This window comes from Dermochelys coriacea, chromosome 12 (genome assembly GCF_009764565.3).
Source record: "Dermochelys coriacea isolate rDerCor1 chromosome 12, rDerCor1.pri.v4, whole genome shotgun sequence".
In the NCBI taxonomy this organism is placed as follows: domain Eukaryota; kingdom Metazoa; phylum Chordata; order Testudines; family Dermochelyidae; genus Dermochelys; species Dermochelys coriacea.
Window position 1 is genome coordinate 7,188,958 of NC_050079.1, and position 19,132 is coordinate 7,208,089.

General features: G+C 54.3%; 1 protein-coding gene across 9 annotated transcripts in view; it reads right to left on the reverse strand.

Annotated features, from left to right (window-relative positions):
* Positions 1-854: 854 nt before the first annotated feature.
* Positions 855-19,132, reverse strand: part of VAC14 (VAC14 component of PIKFYVE complex) — a 185,528-nt gene continuing 167,250 nt past the window's right edge. For 4 of the 9 annotated variants that reach the window (XM_043495198.1, XM_038368166.2, XM_043495203.1 and 1 more), the window contains 2 exons: positions 11,709-11,859; positions 855-1,864 (listed from right to left, as the gene is read on the reverse strand). In XM_043495198.1, coding sequence (XP_043351133.1) covers positions 1,702-1,864; positions 11,709-11,859 — 314 coding nt within the window. In that variant the 3' untranslated portion in view covers positions 855-1,701. Of the gene's footprint in view, positions 1,865-11,708; positions 11,860-19,132 lie in introns of those variants that run through there. The other 5 variants (XM_043495202.1, XM_043495200.1, XR_006275199.1 and 2 more) reach the window with 4 other exon arrangements.

Genomic DNA, 19,132 nt, shown 5'->3' on the forward strand with positions numbered 1-19,132 from the left:
GAATAGCCTGCCCGCAGGGGCTCTTTCCCCTTCCTCAGACACTGGCCACTACTGGAGCAGACAGATTCTTGGGCTCTTGGCTTGCCTGAGGAATAAACACACTCAGCCCTGCAATAGTTTGCTCACACTTCACAGCTTCCTCCGAGCAACTCCGCCAGGGCTTCTCAGTGGCTGTTTGCAACGGCTCATCACTCAGGGTACGTCGGTCCTGCAATCTCAGGATGTGACTGCAGTTCTTTCGGCCTGCTCGACACTGAACATTTAGGCTGACACAGCTACAGAATGTGAGAAGTCCAATCCGTGGGCCCCGTAACTTTGCCAACCTCACCTGCCCTGTAGAAGCAGCTTCCAGTGACCCAGCTACTGTTGCTCGGGGAGGCGGAGCTCCTGGAGCGATGGAAAACCCACTTCTGGCCCTGTAGCCTGCATCTACACGCCAGGTATAGCAGCATAGCTCAGGTGCCGAGCAGTGCCAATAGTGCAGACATGGCCTTACACTGGCTAGCTCTGGCCCCAGAGTAGAGAAGCTGCGGCAGCGTGGGTAACGAATCCATGCCTGCCCTACTCTGGGACCTGAGCACGTCTACTGGACCTGCAGTTACCTCCTAGGATTTCAGCATCGCTGATGTGGATCATCCCTCGCAGACCTTGCCATGCAGAAGGGGCACTTCTTTTGCCTGGGGAACAAATGGCAGACATGGGCCAAATCTCAAACTCACGTAGGAAGTTTGGGGGATGCGGAACCAGTCAGGGGAAAGGGCCCCAAAGGGCTCAGTGGGTGTGGAGGGCAGTCTCAGTCCAGGTGATGACCATCCTGGGGGCCTTCCCTCAAGGAGCAGCAGATGCCAGGCAGGGACTTTGCCATAATTCTTTTATTTCAATGTGGGAAGTTTTTACATTGGTACAAATCTATTTTCAGGCTAGAACTCTGACTTGGACTGAACCCCTCCTCTATATACACATACATGATACTTTCAGGAGGCTATAAATTAAGGCTGCACTGCCATACATACAACAGGGAGGTGGGTCCAAGGGGGGGTGACAAGAGGCAGCTGAGTGACGCGCACACACAGGAATGCATGTCCACAGGACCAAGAGCACTGGAGGATTAGATGGTGCTGTTGCCACGGGGAACTAAGGGCAGTGGACGTCAGATCCAAGAAGCCAGCTACGGGAGGCCGGCTTTCCTTTCCGGACTGCAGCACACGACTGCCTGCCTGGTGGTGTTGCGGGGGGGAAGAGAGAAACAGGGAGGTGAGGCCAGTCCAGTCACATGCCCACAGACACTCATGCTTGTTTGAGGCCGGAGGTAGCAGAAAATGCTTTTTACGCGTCTTCCCTCTGGCCTTACTGGCCCGGCTGTGGCATCAGCTGACTGTTGCCAGGGAAGGCTTAGTAAGGCAGAATGTTGGGTGGAGGGAGCGGGGAGCATGTAGCTTCGTTTGTCCCTCTAGTCCCCTCCTACAACTTCCCCATATGCTTGCTTTTGATGCTCTGGAAGTTTGTGCAGCTGGGGTGCTGGGCTCCGGCTTGGTCTCTGGAGATCCTCCCAAGCTGAGCGCTGTGGCCACCTCCACCGCCTCTCCCCTGGAACAAGCCCCCCCGCTGGATCAGACACACTGGAACCCATGACAGCCGCCAGGTCCCTCCGGCTCCCCTCCCCAGGTCATTGTGTCCATGCACGCCAGTGGCGGCTGGCGCTCAGAGGACGACCCTTCGGTCTGGGGGCTCTCCCCGGCCAACCCGCTGGTGTCTCACTTCCAGGTGCTTGTTCTGGACTCGCTCAAAGTGCTGCAGCAGCTCCAGGTAGTCGATGTTGGCGGTGGTCGCTTTCTTGAAGCCCAGGGTGGTCTTAGTGCTGTCCCTGGGGAGAGGAAGCAGAGAGAGAGAGAGAGATGAGAGGGCATAGTGTGTGCCAAGCACCCAGTCCATTACCACCCCCACACAGACATCACATACTGAAGCTCCTTGCCCCAGGGGCCAGACGCTTGTGCTTTCCACTACAAAATACACCCCCCTCAGCCTAGGTGGCAGGAAGATGCCTGGGCAACGACTGTGGAAGAGCCTACAGCTAGGAGCAGGCCAAGGGCTGTTTAGCAGATAAGAAGGGATCAGGGAGGAGGAAACTGGGTATCATAGTAGCGATGCTGCTGTCCATCTCCTACGTTTCTAGTGAACCAGCCAAGTGCACGGGGCAAGTGAAGACCCTGGTGAACCGATCTATCGCCACGGATCAGAGCGCCCAGTGTGATGCTGGGCTGAGCTAACCGGCCCAAGCAGCAAGAGGCTTGGAGTAGAGAGGGTGGTGCGAATCTCTCCTAAAATGAGCCCTGGGCTGAAAGCTGGAGAGCGCTGCCCCCACTACTGATAGCACCCCATGCTATGAGCCACTCCCGCTCTCAGCAGAGCTAGGTTCCAGAAGGCTGGCTGGCGTTTTGGATTCCAGAAACTGCACTGCTCACTATCCAGAAACTGGAAGAAGCTGGAGCGCCCTGCGGAGTAATGCTCAGTACCTGCACCTGCTGGCGTTTCCATCCTCGGGGGGTAGACGTGCGGGCATTTCCCGGGGACAGTGTGCTCCAGGCTTGTCCTCTGCTCTATGTCTGCCAGGAGGAGCCACCCCAACGACAAGCCTGGCACCTCGCTGCTGAGAGCTGGGTTCACCTGGCAACAGGAGCCTCCACGGGATACAATCAGCAGGGCCTGACTGGGTCTGTATCAGAGGGATCCCAAACTGGAACCAGGGATGCCCTCTGAGCCAGGCAGGAGGAGTTTGGCAGAGCCCAGCTGGAGTGCAGGAGGCAGCTGCAGAGGCCTGGTCTGGCCCCAGCACTGGTCTCAAATTGAAGGTGGGGCTGACACCAGCAGCGTTAGAGCTGCTGCCCTGCGTGTCTGGTTACTCAGGAGCCATTCGCGGCGTGTGATGCTCCCTCCCAGGACAGGGGGCCTAGCAAGCTGTGGGCACCAGGCTGATTTTCAAATCCCAGGGTTACACGGAGACACAGTGCAAAGCCCCAGCTTCGCCACACACTGCGAGGCATTTCCTGTTTGGGAGGCTCTCCCCCAGTGGAGCAGACAGCACGGCAGGCAGCTGCTCGGCAGGTCAGTGCCCTGGGACAACAGCGCAGGCCAGCCTGCCTGAGCGGGAAGCTCACACCAGGTTAAGGTGCTGCAGCTGCAGCCAGACGCCGAGGAAGCATACAGGCTTCATTGCTGCACAGCGCCAGGGAAGTTCCTGCCCCAGTGGGGCCAAGGACCAGAGCACCCAGCCGGGCTGTGGCCTCGTGTCCTTTCAAAGCCAGCCCCACACACCCGCCAAGGCCACTGCCCTACAACCCTGCTGGCTGCCCACCAAGCCCATCTGGCTCTTCACTCCCGTCCGACTGCACCTCCCCTTCCTCTCCAGCAGGGTCAGCCAAACCCTGCCTTGGACAGTGCATGCACCAGCCCCCCCTGCCACATGTGCCCATCCCCCTGGCCCCACAGAGCATGCTGCCCTTGCCCGTGTGCTCCATCCTGCTGATCAGCACAAGGAGACACGCTCTCACCCCACCCCAGCTCCCATCTGTTCCCAGAATGGGGAGGACAGCCCAGCCCGATGTTATCCCTCACGCCCAGTGCCTAGCCCAGCTCCAGCTGACATCACAACAAAGGGGGCCAATAGTGTCAGGGTTCCTGGGGGAAGCTCAGCCCCAGCCCCTCCCTACTCCCCGCAGGGCTGGGGTAGGTGAGGGCACAAAAAGAGGAGACAAACGTACATGCAGGAACACATGGCTTGGAGCAGACACGCTGCCTGGGAAGGGGGATCTGGGCAGGCTGGGACTTGGGTCCTATGGCTCAGACGGACCCCAGCTGCAGTCCATGATGCAGAGCAGGAGAGGTGGGACTGTCCCGTGGGAAGAGCACACGAGCAGCGAGTCTGTCTGGGACAGAGTCAGGAGGATGGGACAATCTGCCCAAGCCTGGGAGTGCTGATGGACCCAGGAGCTGTCCCTGAGCAGGAGAAAACGAGTTGCAGGAGGGGAAAGTGGTCTGAGGCTCCAAGCAGCTCTGTCTGGTTGGAGCCTTGGGCTGAACTCAGCTGCCACCACCCTCCCTGCTGGGGGAGAGATCCTGGCCTAGTGCTCAGCAGGAGCATGTGAACTCTCCCCTGGGGTTCTCGCAGGCGCTGATCTAAGGGTGTACAGATCCAGGCTAGTGTGGGATGGCTCAAGGGGACTCCAGACAAAGAGGGTCAAAGCACTTGATCTCCTGCTGCCAACACCCACAAAAGCCACGTGTGCTCTGCTAAAAACAGTGGCAGGCTGGGCGGTTCAGCGGCTTGCCAGGGTCATGCAGGAGCAGCGGCAGCACTGGAAATAGAGCCTGGAGCCTTGACCATCAGCCAGCAGCTCTAACCACAGGCCAAGCTGCCTTGCTTTGAGGGCAGCCAAGCAGTGACTGCAGCAGTACATGGCAACGCTCACCAGATGATCCCGGGTGGGAGATCCCAGTTCTCAGGGACAAATCCCAGGACATGCCGGCAGAGACCAAGCCCTGTGCATTTCAACTGCCAAGAAGCTGCTTGGGCTCCACTCAATTACTGCTGGATCACGAAGGAGCCAACTTAGCAGCATCTGCTTTGCAATTCTGAGGCCCTGGCTACACCCAAATTACCTTGGGTTAGTGGAGCCAGTGCAAAAGGCGCTGGGCACATGTTGGTTCTGGTTTAATTTCAACCCAGTTCTAAGCAATTTATGCTAAATAGAAATAAGAGCCTCCCCCCACCCATGGGCTGGGACTGGTTTGACTGAGGGCAGGTGTCCACTTACGATGCTGCAGTGGCGCGGCTGCCCCAGTCATGCTTCAAGGAAGAAGCTACCACACCAGCAGGAGAACTTCTCCCACCTCCCTTGCAAGCGGTGGTAGCTATGTCAGTGGGGAAGCTCTCCTGCCAATACAGTGTTGTCTACACTGGGGGTTAGACTGGGGTACCTGGTGGCTTTTTCACACCCCGAGCGACAGTTATACTGATGCACATTTATAGCGTAGACCAGCCCTAAAGCTTGTTTAGATTCACACCTGAAGTTAAATCAGGGTGACGCTGCAGGGAGACCAGCACCGAGCACTGGCTCCACGGCTGTATGTACTGCTGGACTAAGGAGGGCCAGGGATTGCTCGTTGGCACCATGGCACTGTGCGTCAAGGTTGGCAGAGTGAGCTCCCTCAGGCTTAAACTGATTTACTGGGGTGGTGAGTGTGGTGTTTGGAAAAGGGAGGGACCCAAAAGCACAAACAGGCGCTGAGTGACCTGCCTCAGTGCAAGACACGAGAAGTGATTCTTCCGCTCTACTCTGCGCTCATGAGGCCTCGGCTGGAGTATCATGTCCAGTTCTGGGTGCCACCTTTCAGGAAAGATGGGGACAAACTGGAAAAAGTCCAGAGAGGAGCAACAAAAATGATTAAAGGTCTAGAAACTAGCTATGAGAGAAGACTGAAAAAATTAAGTTTGTTTAGTCTGGAGAAGAGAAGACTAAGAGGGGACCTGGTAACAGTTTTCAAGTACATGAAAGATGGTTACAAGAAGGAGGGAAAAGAATTGTTCTTCTTAACCTCTGAGGACAGGACAAGAAGCAATGGGCTTAAATTGCAGCAAGGGCAGTTTAGGCTGGACATTAGGAAAACTTCCTAATGGTCAGGGTGGTCAAGCACTGGAATAAATTGCCTAAGGAGGTTGTGGAATCTCCATCATTGGGGATTTTTAAGAGCATGTTAGACAAACATCTGTCAGCGATGGTCTTCTAGATAATACTCAGTCCTGCCAGGAGTGCAGGGGATGGGACTAGATGACTTCTAGAGGTCCCTTCCAGTCCTATGATTCTACCGATGCCCCTCAATCCAGACCTGCAGCCCACCGAGTAATTCCAACCCAAGAGCGCCCCCCCTACAGCTCTGCCAATACCCTAAACCCAGTCCTGACCCCCGCTATGCCACTTAGTCCCCCCCGAGCTCTTCTGATGCCCCTCCATCCAGACAGGCACCCCTTGCTATTCCACTCCTAGTCCCCCATTCCCCAAGCTCTGCCAAAGTCCCTCTACACTTGTGCTATGGTAAGGCCCCACTGTGCTGGGTGCAGTACAGACAGACAGTCCTGCTCTGAAGAGCTTGCAATCCAAGTGTAAGAGCACAGATGAGAGGAGGATAATGCACGAGCACACGGCTATTCCAACCCGCGTCTCCTCCCACACAGCTCCACCAAGGCTCCTCATGCTGTGCACCAGCCCTGCTATTCCAGGAGGGGAAAAGCACAAGGCACTCAAAACGCAAGCGTTTAATCCTTTCCCACAGCAGTACGGGAACCCTGCTTCCCGGCTCCTGCTGGCTGAGTTCTGCCTCTGGCTGCACTGCTTAGGAAGCTGTACTTGGCCAGATCATAAAGAGCGTTTGTCTCCTCAAGATTAATTGGAATTAGGAGCAAACCTGAGACACGGTCTGCGGACCGGGTGCATGTGTGTCTGAGGTAGGGCTTCCCACCCTCTGCCATGTTGAGACACTGCCAGGAGGAGAGGTTTCCCCTGGCCTGGATATTTTGGGGAGGAAGGACAATCTGCAGAGCTTGACATTTGGGAAATCAACAACCCCTACCTACACACACAAGGTGATTCACGGAGGAGGGGCAGAAAGAAACAGGGCCTGTTTGTTTAGCTTTGAGGAGCTTAGAAGGGGAAGAAAAAACAACCCCACGCTGAAGGATTAATCCTTCAGTCACCCACTACATGCCGCAGAGAATATCTCTGAAATCCTTAGACAGACTGTGCTGAATGGCCCAGTCTCTCCTGCTGAATCAGATGCTGCTTGAGTTCCTGTTTCCAGCCGATGGCTGGGGCATCTCCACTCAGCTTTCAGAACCTGCTCCATGGCTGGGAAGACAGAACCGTTGGGTGAGGAGGTGGCAAGCAGCGAGGGGCCAGTTTGCTGGGAAGACAGCACTGATTGGGGTCCCCCGGGAGGGGGTGGGAACAGACACTGCTATTCTGCTTAGCAAGCGGCTAATGCTCCCTTCAGAGCCAGGCATGCTGAGCCAAGTGACTGACCTAGGCTATGTTCTGTCTGGCAGTGCCATGCAGTGCTTGGGGAAGCTCCTGCCATGGCTTTCATCTCACAGGGTCCCTAGGGCCCAGTATGATTCTCCCTCCTGGCCTCCTTGTTCCAAGGAAGTCATGCTGGCAAGCTGAAGGTGAGCGTGTCTGTCCAAGGTCCCGTCTACACTGGGCTAGGACGGTGGTGGGAAACTGCTTGTGGCCAGCTGATCCGGCTCCTGATGTTTGGGCTGTCAGAGCAGGCAGGGCTCACGGGCTGAAGCCACATGATTACCTGGGTGCTTATCACATCCACAACATACTATTTATTTTCTCTAAAGCCATAGATCTACCTGGTTTGGCTGGCTCTGCTCCCAGTCCACTGTGGATGCGACGTAACAGAGCAGGCTGCCAAGACCATGCATTGAGAAGTAACACTTCCTGATCCCCCAACTCCACACTGCTCCACTGAACTCAGGGGATGAGGTTCTGCTAAGCCCTTTGCTCCACTGAGATCACTAGCAAAGTGTGGGGCAGCAGGCTCCTGCTACTCCCTTGGTAGATACAGCATCCCCACAAGCCCAGACCCACTGGCCAAGTATGGTGCCCAACTTGGGTTACTGCCATGGGGCAGGGCTGTAAAACAAATGCTTTGAGATTGGGGAAGTTCCTTGTCCCTGGCTTTCCATCTGCACTGCTCAGAGGCTGAGGGGAAGAGCGCAAGGCAAAGAGAGAAGTGTTCCTACCTGGTGGACAGAAGAGCACTGCTAGGGTCACAGGTAGAGAGCCCAGCAGAGTGCAGCCCCACAATGCCGGCTGACAGCTGGTCACCTCCAGCACACTGGGCATTTACTTGTGGGCAAGCATCCAGGAAGCCGAAGTGCAAAGAGCACTAGCCTGAGACAAGTGTCATCTGGGCAGGCACCAAGTACTGCCGGCAGATGCTAACGGGAACGCCGCACTCCTGCAACACCACCACTGCTGCTCCAGTCCTGCGAAGGGATGGCCAAGGGGACTGGAGAACTCAGGGTACCTGCAACGAGCCTTTTGCCACGAGGTTTGGCCTCTGATGCTAGTGACCAAAGTGCATTACCAGCTCCTTGGAGGCTCATGTAAGAAGAATTGATGGCCCCAGTCTTGTTCATAGGGGATAGGTGGCCACTTCCATCACTGCTTGCCCCTCAGCAGACAGGCCGAGACTAGGAATGGGGCAAAGAATCCCCCCCAGCAGCGAGACCCTCCATGGGAGGAAGGACATGCTGGAAGCCGGGATACATTTGTTCAGGATGGCCAGTTGTGCTGCAGTTTGGAGATGTAAAGCCTACAGGGAGTGACAACACCCAGCTACCTTTCACATGGACTATGGCACTTGCGAACCTGGCCCCCCAGAGCAGGATGGTCAGCATGCTAAGCCACCAGGCTGCGGCTGTTTTAAATGCTGCAAAAAGTCTGTTTCAGGCAAGGTTCTGGCTTGCTCTCTCTGGATTTGGGTGTTTCTCTGACGAAGACTGCCACATGGTAGTTGAAACCTCAGGAACCATGAGAGTCAGCATGGCCTAACAGGTAGGACACTGGATTGGCAGTCCTGGGTTTTAATTCAAGATGTGCCATGGGCCTGCTGGGTGAGCTAGTGAGAGGCAAACCTCAGTGCCTGAGTCGTCCCCCCCCGACACACTTTGTCTTGTCTATTCAGACTGTAAAGCTGCGGGGGCAGGAATGGCCTCTCTCTTTGTGTCTAGTGCAATGGATGCATAAATGTAACAGACTAGAAGAACGGACGTGCAACTCTCCTGTGCCGACCCCCACTCTTGGATTAAGAGATTAACCCAAGGCTCAGTGATGGTCAGACTGGGGAACCCAGGGAAATTCACATCCAGGGATAAATGCAACAGTCTTCTCTGCAGAGAGATGTTTAAGAAGAGATCTGATCCGTACAAGGAGTGCAGACAAAGGAGATGGGTCACCTTGATGGGGATGGAAAACCTGCTAGGCATCTCTGTCCAGCCAGTGGGTCGACAGCTTTCCCCCACAGCTTGCTTCTGTCCCAGCTGGCTTCCCCCAAGGAGGGGCAGCTTGGTCTGTTATGAAAGCGGGCTTCCATGTTTAATGGAATGTAGGTCACAGTTAATCAGATGCTCAGTCTGTCTGACAGCTCTGATTACTCCAAAAGCCCGGTAGTCAGGGGCGAAGGGAGGAAACCCCTCCCCCTGAACATACACACAAATATAACTGCTCACACTCCAAAAAATACCCTGGCTGAGAACAGAGGCCAATGCTCCCGAGCGCACTGGCTGGAGCGTGTGATGCAGCCTGCCTAGGGACTAGTTAAAAGGCAAGGATCTGCTTTCTGCACATCTTAGAACTTTGTCCCAATGGCTTTGCAGAGGAGGGATAAGTCTTTCATGTCTCCAGAAGGGATGTGCTGCCACTGAGGAGCACCCCTTCCACCTCATTAGCCTGGACTTTGAAAGAGCTACTTCCCCACCAAGTGGGGTCACCCAGCTGAACGGAGATGGGGTAGGCTGACCTGGGCCAGGGTGAAGATGTGCCTAGGAGTCCTCCCCTCCACAGCCAAGAGATGCCTCATCACTGCCAAGAAAAGAGGAGAGCCTCGTACACTGGGACATTTTATGCCTGGTACCGGTTTTATGGGAGCGAAGAATTAACAGCACTGGCTGGAGACCCTGGCATGCCACACCTTCCCTCTCCTAGGAGACCTTGCCTGACTGGCCACCCTCAGCCCTAGCTGCATTCTGCTCCAGAGATTTCATACCATGGACAGATGTCCAGCAAGGATCAGAACTTGGCCATCCTGGGCCAGCCTGAAGAGCGAAGCAGTAAGGCAAGCCCTGATCCCTGGCTCCAAGCTGGAGGGCACCAGCCACTAGATCACTGGGTCAGCCCCTCCTTGCTGAGCTGTGTGCCCAGCTGGAGAGATACACACTCCGGTTGGAGAGCTCGCTGCCTGCAGCAGGATGCAGAGCTGGCTCGGTATACAGTAGATGGGCATCCCGGGCTGAGCACTGCTAAGGTTCCTGGCCCAGTCTGCACAGCTGACGTCTAGGTCCCTGCCCCCTAAGCAGCATCCCAGCCGGTCCGTAGAGTTAAAGCCAGAAGGAGCCATTATAATTATGTAGCCCAAGCTCCTGCATAACCAGAATCAGGTGCATCAAGGGGCTGTGATGCTGCCCAGCAGTGTAGGGGCCAAGAGCAGCAGATACATCCCAGGCAGGTGACTGTTGGCGAGACAGCAAAGAAGAGACAGAGCAGGCAAAGGCGATCAATGTCTCTCAAAGGCCAGAGGAGCTCAGGCTTAGCAGCCCATCAGACTCGCAGGGCTGCTAGCACTGGCGTGTGCGCTGCAGTGGCCGGCTAGTTCAGCTGCAGGGGGGAAAAGGACTGAAGCAGCTCTCAGCATACAAGGCTGAGTGCGAGACGCGCTGGTTTCCCTACGACGCCCAGTACTGGCACACACCAGGCAAGCCTGGGGCAGGCAGCCCCCTGGGTAGGCTCCTAGGGGCTGTTCCTAACAAGCTGGGGCAGCTGATGGGAGATCCGCCAGTCTCCATTCAGTGTAAATCTTCTCCAGGGGCTCTGCTTGTTTCCATGGAGACCCTGCAAGTGGAATTTTCCATCCCAGATGCCAAATGCCTGTGGATGAGGCACAGCCCTCCAAGAGTTACCAAATATAGACAAAAGCTGAGCGAGCGCTCCACAGTGCAGGGCAAGGAGCGCGCCCTGAGCACTGGCAGGTGGCAGTGCGTGCAGGAGGAAGCCTCAGGCCTGACACCCAGATCCGCGGGCAGGTGCCTCAGAGCAAGGCCCTGCTGCTGCTCGCACAGAGAAGGGGTCCAGCCTGGCCTGCCAAATGGCTCATAGGCCTTAGTGCTCCAGAGCCCTGCATGTATATGCTCTGCAGGCTGCTCTGCAGCCCTCGACTGCTGCAGAAGGCAGAGGTGCCCTGGCACCTCATTGATGTTACCGGAGGGTGAGAGGCACAGCCACTGCTCTGCTATAAACACATGCCCCTGCCCATGTCTCTCTCCAGTTACCCACTGCAGAGATGGCAGCTCAAGCCCATGAGATCCCAGCATGCATTGCTCCATCTTGATGCAAGCAGCCAAGCCTCAGGCCCTTTGATCCCTACAGGTCATGGCTTTGTATTAAAGATAAGGGCAGCCACGCTAAATACAATTAGCCATGTCCCGTGCATGGGTCACCACCCCACAACTGAGCACAGTTCAGGCCCCCCCCCCGATGTCACCGTTCTTCCTCATCAGGATTGCCCTTCGACCTCCCCTCACCCTACACCAGGCTGCAAAGGTCCAAGCCCATGCTGCACCAGTGAAGCAGTGGAGGCAGCTCAGCACCTGCAGGACTGGGCCTTCATAAGGGATGTTGCCAAGCCAGGCGCATATCTTATCGGGAGCTCTAGGTTTAGGACCAACATGGGCTGTGCCCGTTCCCCGAGGATACCGCATACATGACTGGCAGGAATGCAAGAGGACAGCATGTGCTCCCAGTGTCTAGTGCTACAGGCACTCTAGGTCAGGGCAGTCTCTGCAGAGGGCTGGAGTCCCAGCCTCCCTGTGATGGTGTCAGGGCCACACTGAAAGGGGAAGGAGTTGCTCCCCCACTGGTGTCACTCACGTGGTCTGCAGGAGCTCGGGGTTGGGCACACACTGCAGACGGTGGGAGAGGAGCTGGAAGGCACTGCTCTGAGGCAGAAGCATCAGCAGCCCGTAGAGAGCCTTGATCAGGTAGGGGTTATTCTTCACATCCAGCAGCTGCAGGCGCAGATCTGTGGCCAGAATAGAGAGGCAATCAATGGAGGTGAAAACAATCAGTCCATCTGGCAGCCAGATCCCCCCCGACCAAGCCCTCTGCATGGGTTCAGAGAGATCCACGTCGTTCTTTACAAACCACCCCAAATTTCTCCCAGCTGGCCCAGGAAAGCACCTCCTGGGTGCCATGCGCTCATCTGCTTTCAGAGGGCCTGGCAAGCACAACCCCGCAAGGTCCCATTATTCTCTACCCCAAAAACTGCTTTCATGTATCATTGCTTCCAACACCCAGGTGTAATGGGCGGGAGTCCCCTTCCAACACCTCTAATGCCACGGCAACTTTGGTCAGAGGCTTTGTGCGCTACCCACCCTCCCCCACTGCTTAGCATCTGTGCTTCTAGAAGCAGTACACCTGGTTTGAGTCAGGAAGACATGCTCCCTTCTAGGTCACTGGGCTGGCACAATGGCACCCCTCTAATCCACTGCTTTTGTCCCTGACCTGCAGGCCCGCCACCTTCCCCAGCTCCTGCTGCAGTGTCTCTGCATGGATGTGATGGCATTTCTCAGGCACAGCCTGAATTTGGATTCCTCCACCAACTGCAGAACGAGCCCTGCCACAGCCCTGCCAATGAACCCAGGCCAAGAATGGGGGTCTGCAGCTCACAGACCCCTCTCCTTTTTGCTTTGGGAAGCATCATCTACCAGAGAATCAGTTGATTGGATGGCTTCCCTTTGCCATTTCCTTTCTAGGCCACCCCTTGCTGAACATCCCTTCACCACCTTGCGAACAGGTTGCTCACAAAATATCCAGTTTAAGATGAAGTTGTACATTGCAAAGCAGCTCTTTTCTATTCCACAGATCTACTCCTTGCTGTATTTAGTCAGAATCATAGAAGATTAGGATTGGAAGAGACCTCAGGAGGTCATCTAGTCCAATCCCCTGCTCAAAGCAGGACCAATCCCAACTAAATCATCCCAGCCAGGGCTTTCTCAAGCCGGGCCTTAAAAACCTCCAAGGATGGAGATTCCACCACCTCCCTAGGTAACCCATTCCCGGGCTTCACCACCCTCCTAGTGAAATAGTGTTTCCTAATATCCAACCTCGATCTCCCCCACAGCAACTTGAGACCATTGCTTCTTGTTCTGTCATCTGCCACCACTGAGAACAGCCTAGCTCCTTCCTCTTTGGAACCCCCCTTCAGGCAGTTGAAGGCTGCTATCAAATCCTCCCTCACTCTTCTCTTCTGCAACTAAACCCCAGTTCCCTCAGCCTCTCCTCATAAGTCATGTGCTCCAGCCCCCTAATCATTTTCATTGCTCTTTGCTGGACTCTCTCCAATTTGTCCACATCACTTCTGTAGTGGAGGGACCAAAACTGGATGCAATACTCCAGATGTGGCCTCACCTGAACGGAAGCATGCCGAGGAGAAAACTGGAGGCAACGAAAGAGGCAGAAAAAACCCAAAAGGCTGCCCACAGGAGAGCTATGGAGGCAAGGGACAAAGAACTGGAGGAGAAGGAAAGAGAGGACGCATGCACTGGAGACGAAGAAGGCAAAGGCTCAGCAGAATATACCAACAAACCCTAGCAATCCTTCTCCAGGTACCGTTTCACATCCCAGGAAGTTCCCCACCTACAAGGCAGGCGATGATACAGAGGCCTTCTTAGAAAACTTCGAAAGGGCCTGCCTTGGGTACAGCATCTCTACATACTAGTACATGGTAAAGCTGAGGCCGCAGCTCAGTGGACCCTTAGCTGAAGTGGCGGCTGAAATGCCTACAGAACACATGAACAAGTACGAACTGTTTAAAATCAAGGCGAGAGTCAGAATGGGGCTAACACCCGAGCATTCCTGTCGGCGGTTCAGAGCCCTAAGGTGGAAACCAGACGTGTCATTTACCCGACATGCCTACCACATTATGAAACATTGGGATTCCTGGATATCAGGAGCAAGTGCTAAATCTCCAGAAGAGTTGGCCTTCCTAATGCAAATGGAGCAGTTCCTAGAGGGTGTTCCCGAGGAAATAGAAAGATACGTCCTAGATGGGAAGCCCACAACTGTAATCGAGGCGGGGGAGATTGGAGCCAAATGGGTGGAGGTGGCAGAAAAGAAAAAAAAAACTAGTAGCAGTTGGGGTGAATATCAGAAGGGGCAAACCGGAACAAAACGGGTGGAGGGAGGAGAGAGGAACAATCCTGGTCGCAGTTGGAGCAGATACCGGAAGGGACAACCTCAGACCACACCCTACTACCAGGGCAGCCCAAGGCCCCAGCTACACCCCCAAGGAACACTCCAGACACCTTATTGTCCCGCCACACCGTTCTCCAGCAACCCACCTCGCCCCAGTGACCCATCAGCTGGACGATGTTTTAAATGTAATGAGCCAGGGCACGTAAAGGCCAACTGCCCCAAGAACCCCAACAGATTACAGTTCATTGCACCAGATTCACACCAGAGGTCCTCAGGCCCAGATGCCTCCCAGATACCCTCGGAACGGAGAGGAACTGTGAATGTGGGCGGGAAGAAGGCACCGCATGGAGGGACACCGGAGCACAAGTGTCGGCTATCCATGCTTCCTTAGTGGACCCCTGTTCTTTGTTTAACACGCTTGGTGGTGGCAGCATAGGGTTCAAGGACAAGGCAAAGTTTGTACCTTGAGGAAGTCTTTCATGCAGGTCCCCACATCTGTACCCTAGAGTTCAGAGGGGGAAGGAACCTTGACACTGGTGCCGAATAGAGGGGAATAGTCACTTCCCTCGATCTGCTGGCAATGCCCCTACTAATACAGCCCAATATGCCGTTGGCTTTCTTGGTAACAAGGGCACACTGCTGACTCATATCCAGCTTTTTGTCCATTGTAATCCCCAGGTCCTTTTCTGAACAACTGCCGCTTAGCCAGTCGGTCCCCAGCCTGTAGCAGTGCATGGGATTCTTCCGTGTTTAGAATGGTTTAATTATCTCACAACAGAGTTAAACTGGTTTCTACCTTCTAACCCTGCAGAGCCAACACAGCCAAGAGAAGGAAGATGGATTCAATTCCTTGTTCAATCAAAACAGAATGTAATTAACAATTCCAACCACAGGATCAAATCCACCTCCAGGTGCACAGGTGACAAGAAGGGAAGCTTGCAGCCATGGATGAGGCACCAGATTAAGGGTTTGTCTGTCCTTCAGATATGCTGTGAATTTAAAGGTGCAATAGAATAACTGCGTAGAGAAGCTCTAAGCACTTAGCTTGACTCTCGGATTCCAGCCAAGGTTGCAGCTCCAGCAATTAGGAAAAGCCATCTTTCTTATACACTGAGCACGTCTGATTTGATCCGGAGGCAGCGAGACACCACAGACATGGTACTGCATGATGCCATTTGCAGTAGTGCTTTTCTGAATAGCATGGCACCATGAATCTCCCAGAGTGGGTGCTGAAGAGGAACAGCACATACACACTCACACATGTCGAAATCAAGCAACCCCGGCAACTGCCACCACCTGCATTAGAAAAAATTGAGTGCAGAAATCCTGCAGAGGGCTAGGTGGCTTGTGCCATCAACACAGATTGTTTTGGAATGGAAGAAACACCTCCAAGCCTACCCCAAAGCCTCGCCAGCTGTGAACACGGCACAGTCCTTCCTAGTTACTGCATAGCACAAGCTACAAGACACAGACAGAGCAGCAGCAGAGTGAAGAAGAAACCAGCACTTCGATTCTTCAACAACGAGAATGTGAGCAGCAATTCTGAGTGCCACGCTGTGCTGCAGCGACTCAAGAGCCAGAATACCAACCTCTGGGCAGAGTCCTGGGCTGTGGCCCCATCCCCGCTGGCAGGGAGTTCTAGCCTTAGATTTCACCAACCAATTGTCACGTTCATACTCCTCGGGCACTATAACAGTCTCAACAGGGAGCCACAGACAGCCCCTTGGGCACTCCGATCTGTCCCGCCACCTAGGCAAGCTTGCCTTTGCCATAGATGGCCCCTTACATCAGGATCACAACAATATTCAGGTTACTCCCAGGTCCAAAGGACCAGCCACTTACCCCAGCTCAATTGCACCTTAGATCTCACACAAAGACAACACTTGTAGCCAGTCCTATAACAAATTCTCTAAAGATGTATTAACTAAGAAACAAAAAGAAGAGTTACTTACAAGGTTAAAGCAGGCTACCATACACACCAATGAGTTCCAATCTTAAGTTTCAAAATGAAATAGATGCTTCTGTACTAAGGAAATGCTACCTGTCCTTTAGGGATGACCCAGGCTAAGCACTGGGGATCTTTTGCTTATGCCTGGTAATCCTTGCGCCCCCGGAGACCAAGCAGCATAAAGATACCTTTCCTCCTTGACAGAGGTTTTTATTCCCTTCCCCCTTTCTGCTCAGAACTGCAAACTCAACCGATGAGTCATGCAAGTGAATTCCTCCCATCTTCACAGGGCTGGGGAAAGTAAACAACGAAGTCTTTTGCCCTCTTTAAGGTTCCACACTAGTCCCAGTGTCACTGGGTAGGAGCTAACACCTTCTGCTGGAGACCAGCACGCCACGCTAGTTAGTGGCTCTTCCGTCTGGTGAGCTACAGTCACAGACGCTTACAATGCAAACGCACACATATTACCTTGCAGTATGGGATACGGATGCTAGAAGTGAGATTAATGTAGGCAGCAATTTACAATCATTCCATAAACACTAAAACATACTTAGAATTCTAGCACCTCTTTTAACAACACTAACACACAAGTGAGCCAGACTGGTCACAGCCCTGTATTTGTCATTGTTCAGCTGAAACATGGGGACCTGGGCATGAGCCAGCACCTGCCCTGCCAGCATCACAATGAGCACCACCCTTGTCCAATGCTGATTGGTTTTCCTGTCACTAACCTTTTTCTGATCTACAGATCTAGCTACAGGCAGGAAGAGAGTTGGATCTGAAGAGCAATCCTTACTCATGAGTGTGACTGCAAGTTGGAGACCTGCTGCCCACTGTATTTCTTGCACGTCACTCTCTGCAGTATATCTATGCTAGTCGTAGTCCTGGCTCCCCTGGTGAACTGGCCAAATCACTGCCCTTCCAGGCCTCTGTTTCCCCACTGGTAAAATAATGAGGACACGGACCCACCTTTGTAAAGTGCTTTGAGATCTCTGCATGGGAAGCCCTTCCAATCATCTCTCCCCACCCACCTGCTCTGTTAATGAGCCTCCCTCCCAAAAGGGGTCAGAGCCATGGCACTAACATTTCTGTGTCTGCCTCATGGAAATGGACTCTCCCTATCCATCCCTGCCAGCTCCCCGCAGTGCTCATGTGCAGGCTCTCAGAGCTCTTGGAAAGCTGCTCTTGGAGAGAGACCCACAGGAGGGAGGGCTGGAGAGTCCCTCCCCTCCCAGCCCAGGGCCAGGCATTTCCCTATTTCCCACCTGATGTTAGCTGGTTCCCCAGCAGTACATCTGAGCTGACATCTCAGGGGCAGGCAGCCACCTTGTGACCCCAGAGCTCAGGCAACATCAGCAAGCCTCACTGTAGGGGGAGGGCTTACAGAAGTGCATGTACTTTCCACCTTTAATTTAACCCATTCCCATCTCAATTACTTTGCCCAGTTACCACAGAACTGGCCAAGACCATCTCTTCCCCCTCCTCACTCTATGCCAGCCCCGCAGTCCTGGGCTTGTAGCATTACAGGAATTTTCATGGTAACAGGCTGGGATGCAGCAAGATTTCGGAACAAAGACAGTGAGACGGGGATAAAGGAGGAGAGGGCCCCAGGGGCCCCAGCAGGAGATCATCTTGAAGGCCACCCAACACTGGGACAGGTATTCCCAGATTAGGGAGTGCTAGGTAGTTTAGGGTTTTAGCGTTGACGGGGGAGGCAAAGCTGCACAGAAATCTGTATTTCACTTCCTGGACCCATGGCTGGGTGGAGCAATGGTGTGCATGTGGCCTGCTGAACTCCCAGGGGCCTGAAGGGAGGTGTATTCAGCCGTGACACCCGACCCTGGCTGTTCAATGGTGCTGGTAAAGAGCATCCATGTCCCAAGAACACCAAACTTCGCTGTGGAGAGCCAGCAACTTCGCCTCATTTGCACTCTCTCATCATGCAGCACCACGAGCCAGTAGTCGCACTAGGGACGTGAAATGGAGCTTAAACTTTGACTCCATTCACTGCTCAAGGAGAGACGTGGGCAGGAGAACAAGCTCGAAGCAATCACTACCCACAGAACAGGGCACCCAACCCGGTGCCAGCTGTGATGAGGTGGCCGGGGGGACCTCAGCCCAGCTCATTTTAAGGCACTCTCCTGGTGCACGACAGCTCAGTGCAATGAATCTGCATGCACTGCTTGAGAGAGAAGCAGATGCACCGTGCTACCAACTCTTGTAAGATGTAGCCTGAGACGCTAGGGGCGAGAGACTGGGTGCAAGCTATACCCTTTGGGACAGGTTTCCTTCTCTCCCATCTCACACCACAAGCATAGCTAGCATCAGGCAGTCCTTCCTCTCGGCTCTGAGCACCTACGGAAAGTGCCTGTCACAAATCACATGTTCCTCACTCTGCAGATCCTGCTGACCTGTCCCACTGATCTAGGCGGAACTGGACCAATGGCACGGGCAGCTGAAATCAAAGGGCTGCTCATGCTGCTGCACGGCTTGAGCGATGGAGCAGAGCAGCGGGGTACAAGTCAGCCGGGGTGAGCATTCCAAGCGAGTGTGCCAAAAGCAGGGAAGACCCATGGCTGGGGGCTCTCAGTCACCCGGATGGATGAGCATGCCCTGGTCAAGTTGCCCTCTGCAGTTGCTGTGTGAAGTGTCACAAGATTTAACATGGTCAAGGGCCTGTCTCCTACATGGCACTGGGATCATGTGACAGCACCACCCAGAATCGGGACAGGGATCCTCCAAACCGACAGCCACTGCTGCTTGAGACACATGAACACCAGGACACGGAGAGGGCACCGACAGCTCAACTCCTGTGCCCCACAGGGCATCGGTAACTGCAGCTTGGCACAGGCCCCTTGCCCATCACCCAATTCACTGTCCACCCCCCCAAACTTACCACCACTGAAGTTTGCCACACAGGCTCTCTGGACCCTTTATGCTGCTTGCCACCCTTCCTGAGCAGCTGCTGCTGGGTGTGTCAGGAGCGTGATCACAGCTCCAGCATTGCAGTGTTGCCAACTCAGGTGGTATCCAAGATTCCACTTGGAGTCCCAGCTCCTGGAGTCATGATTATGCAAGACTCAGTTTTCAATTAAAAGAAAAGTTTCTAGCCTCATGGTTGCAGAAAAAAGCTTGACCATGAGTCTCATGT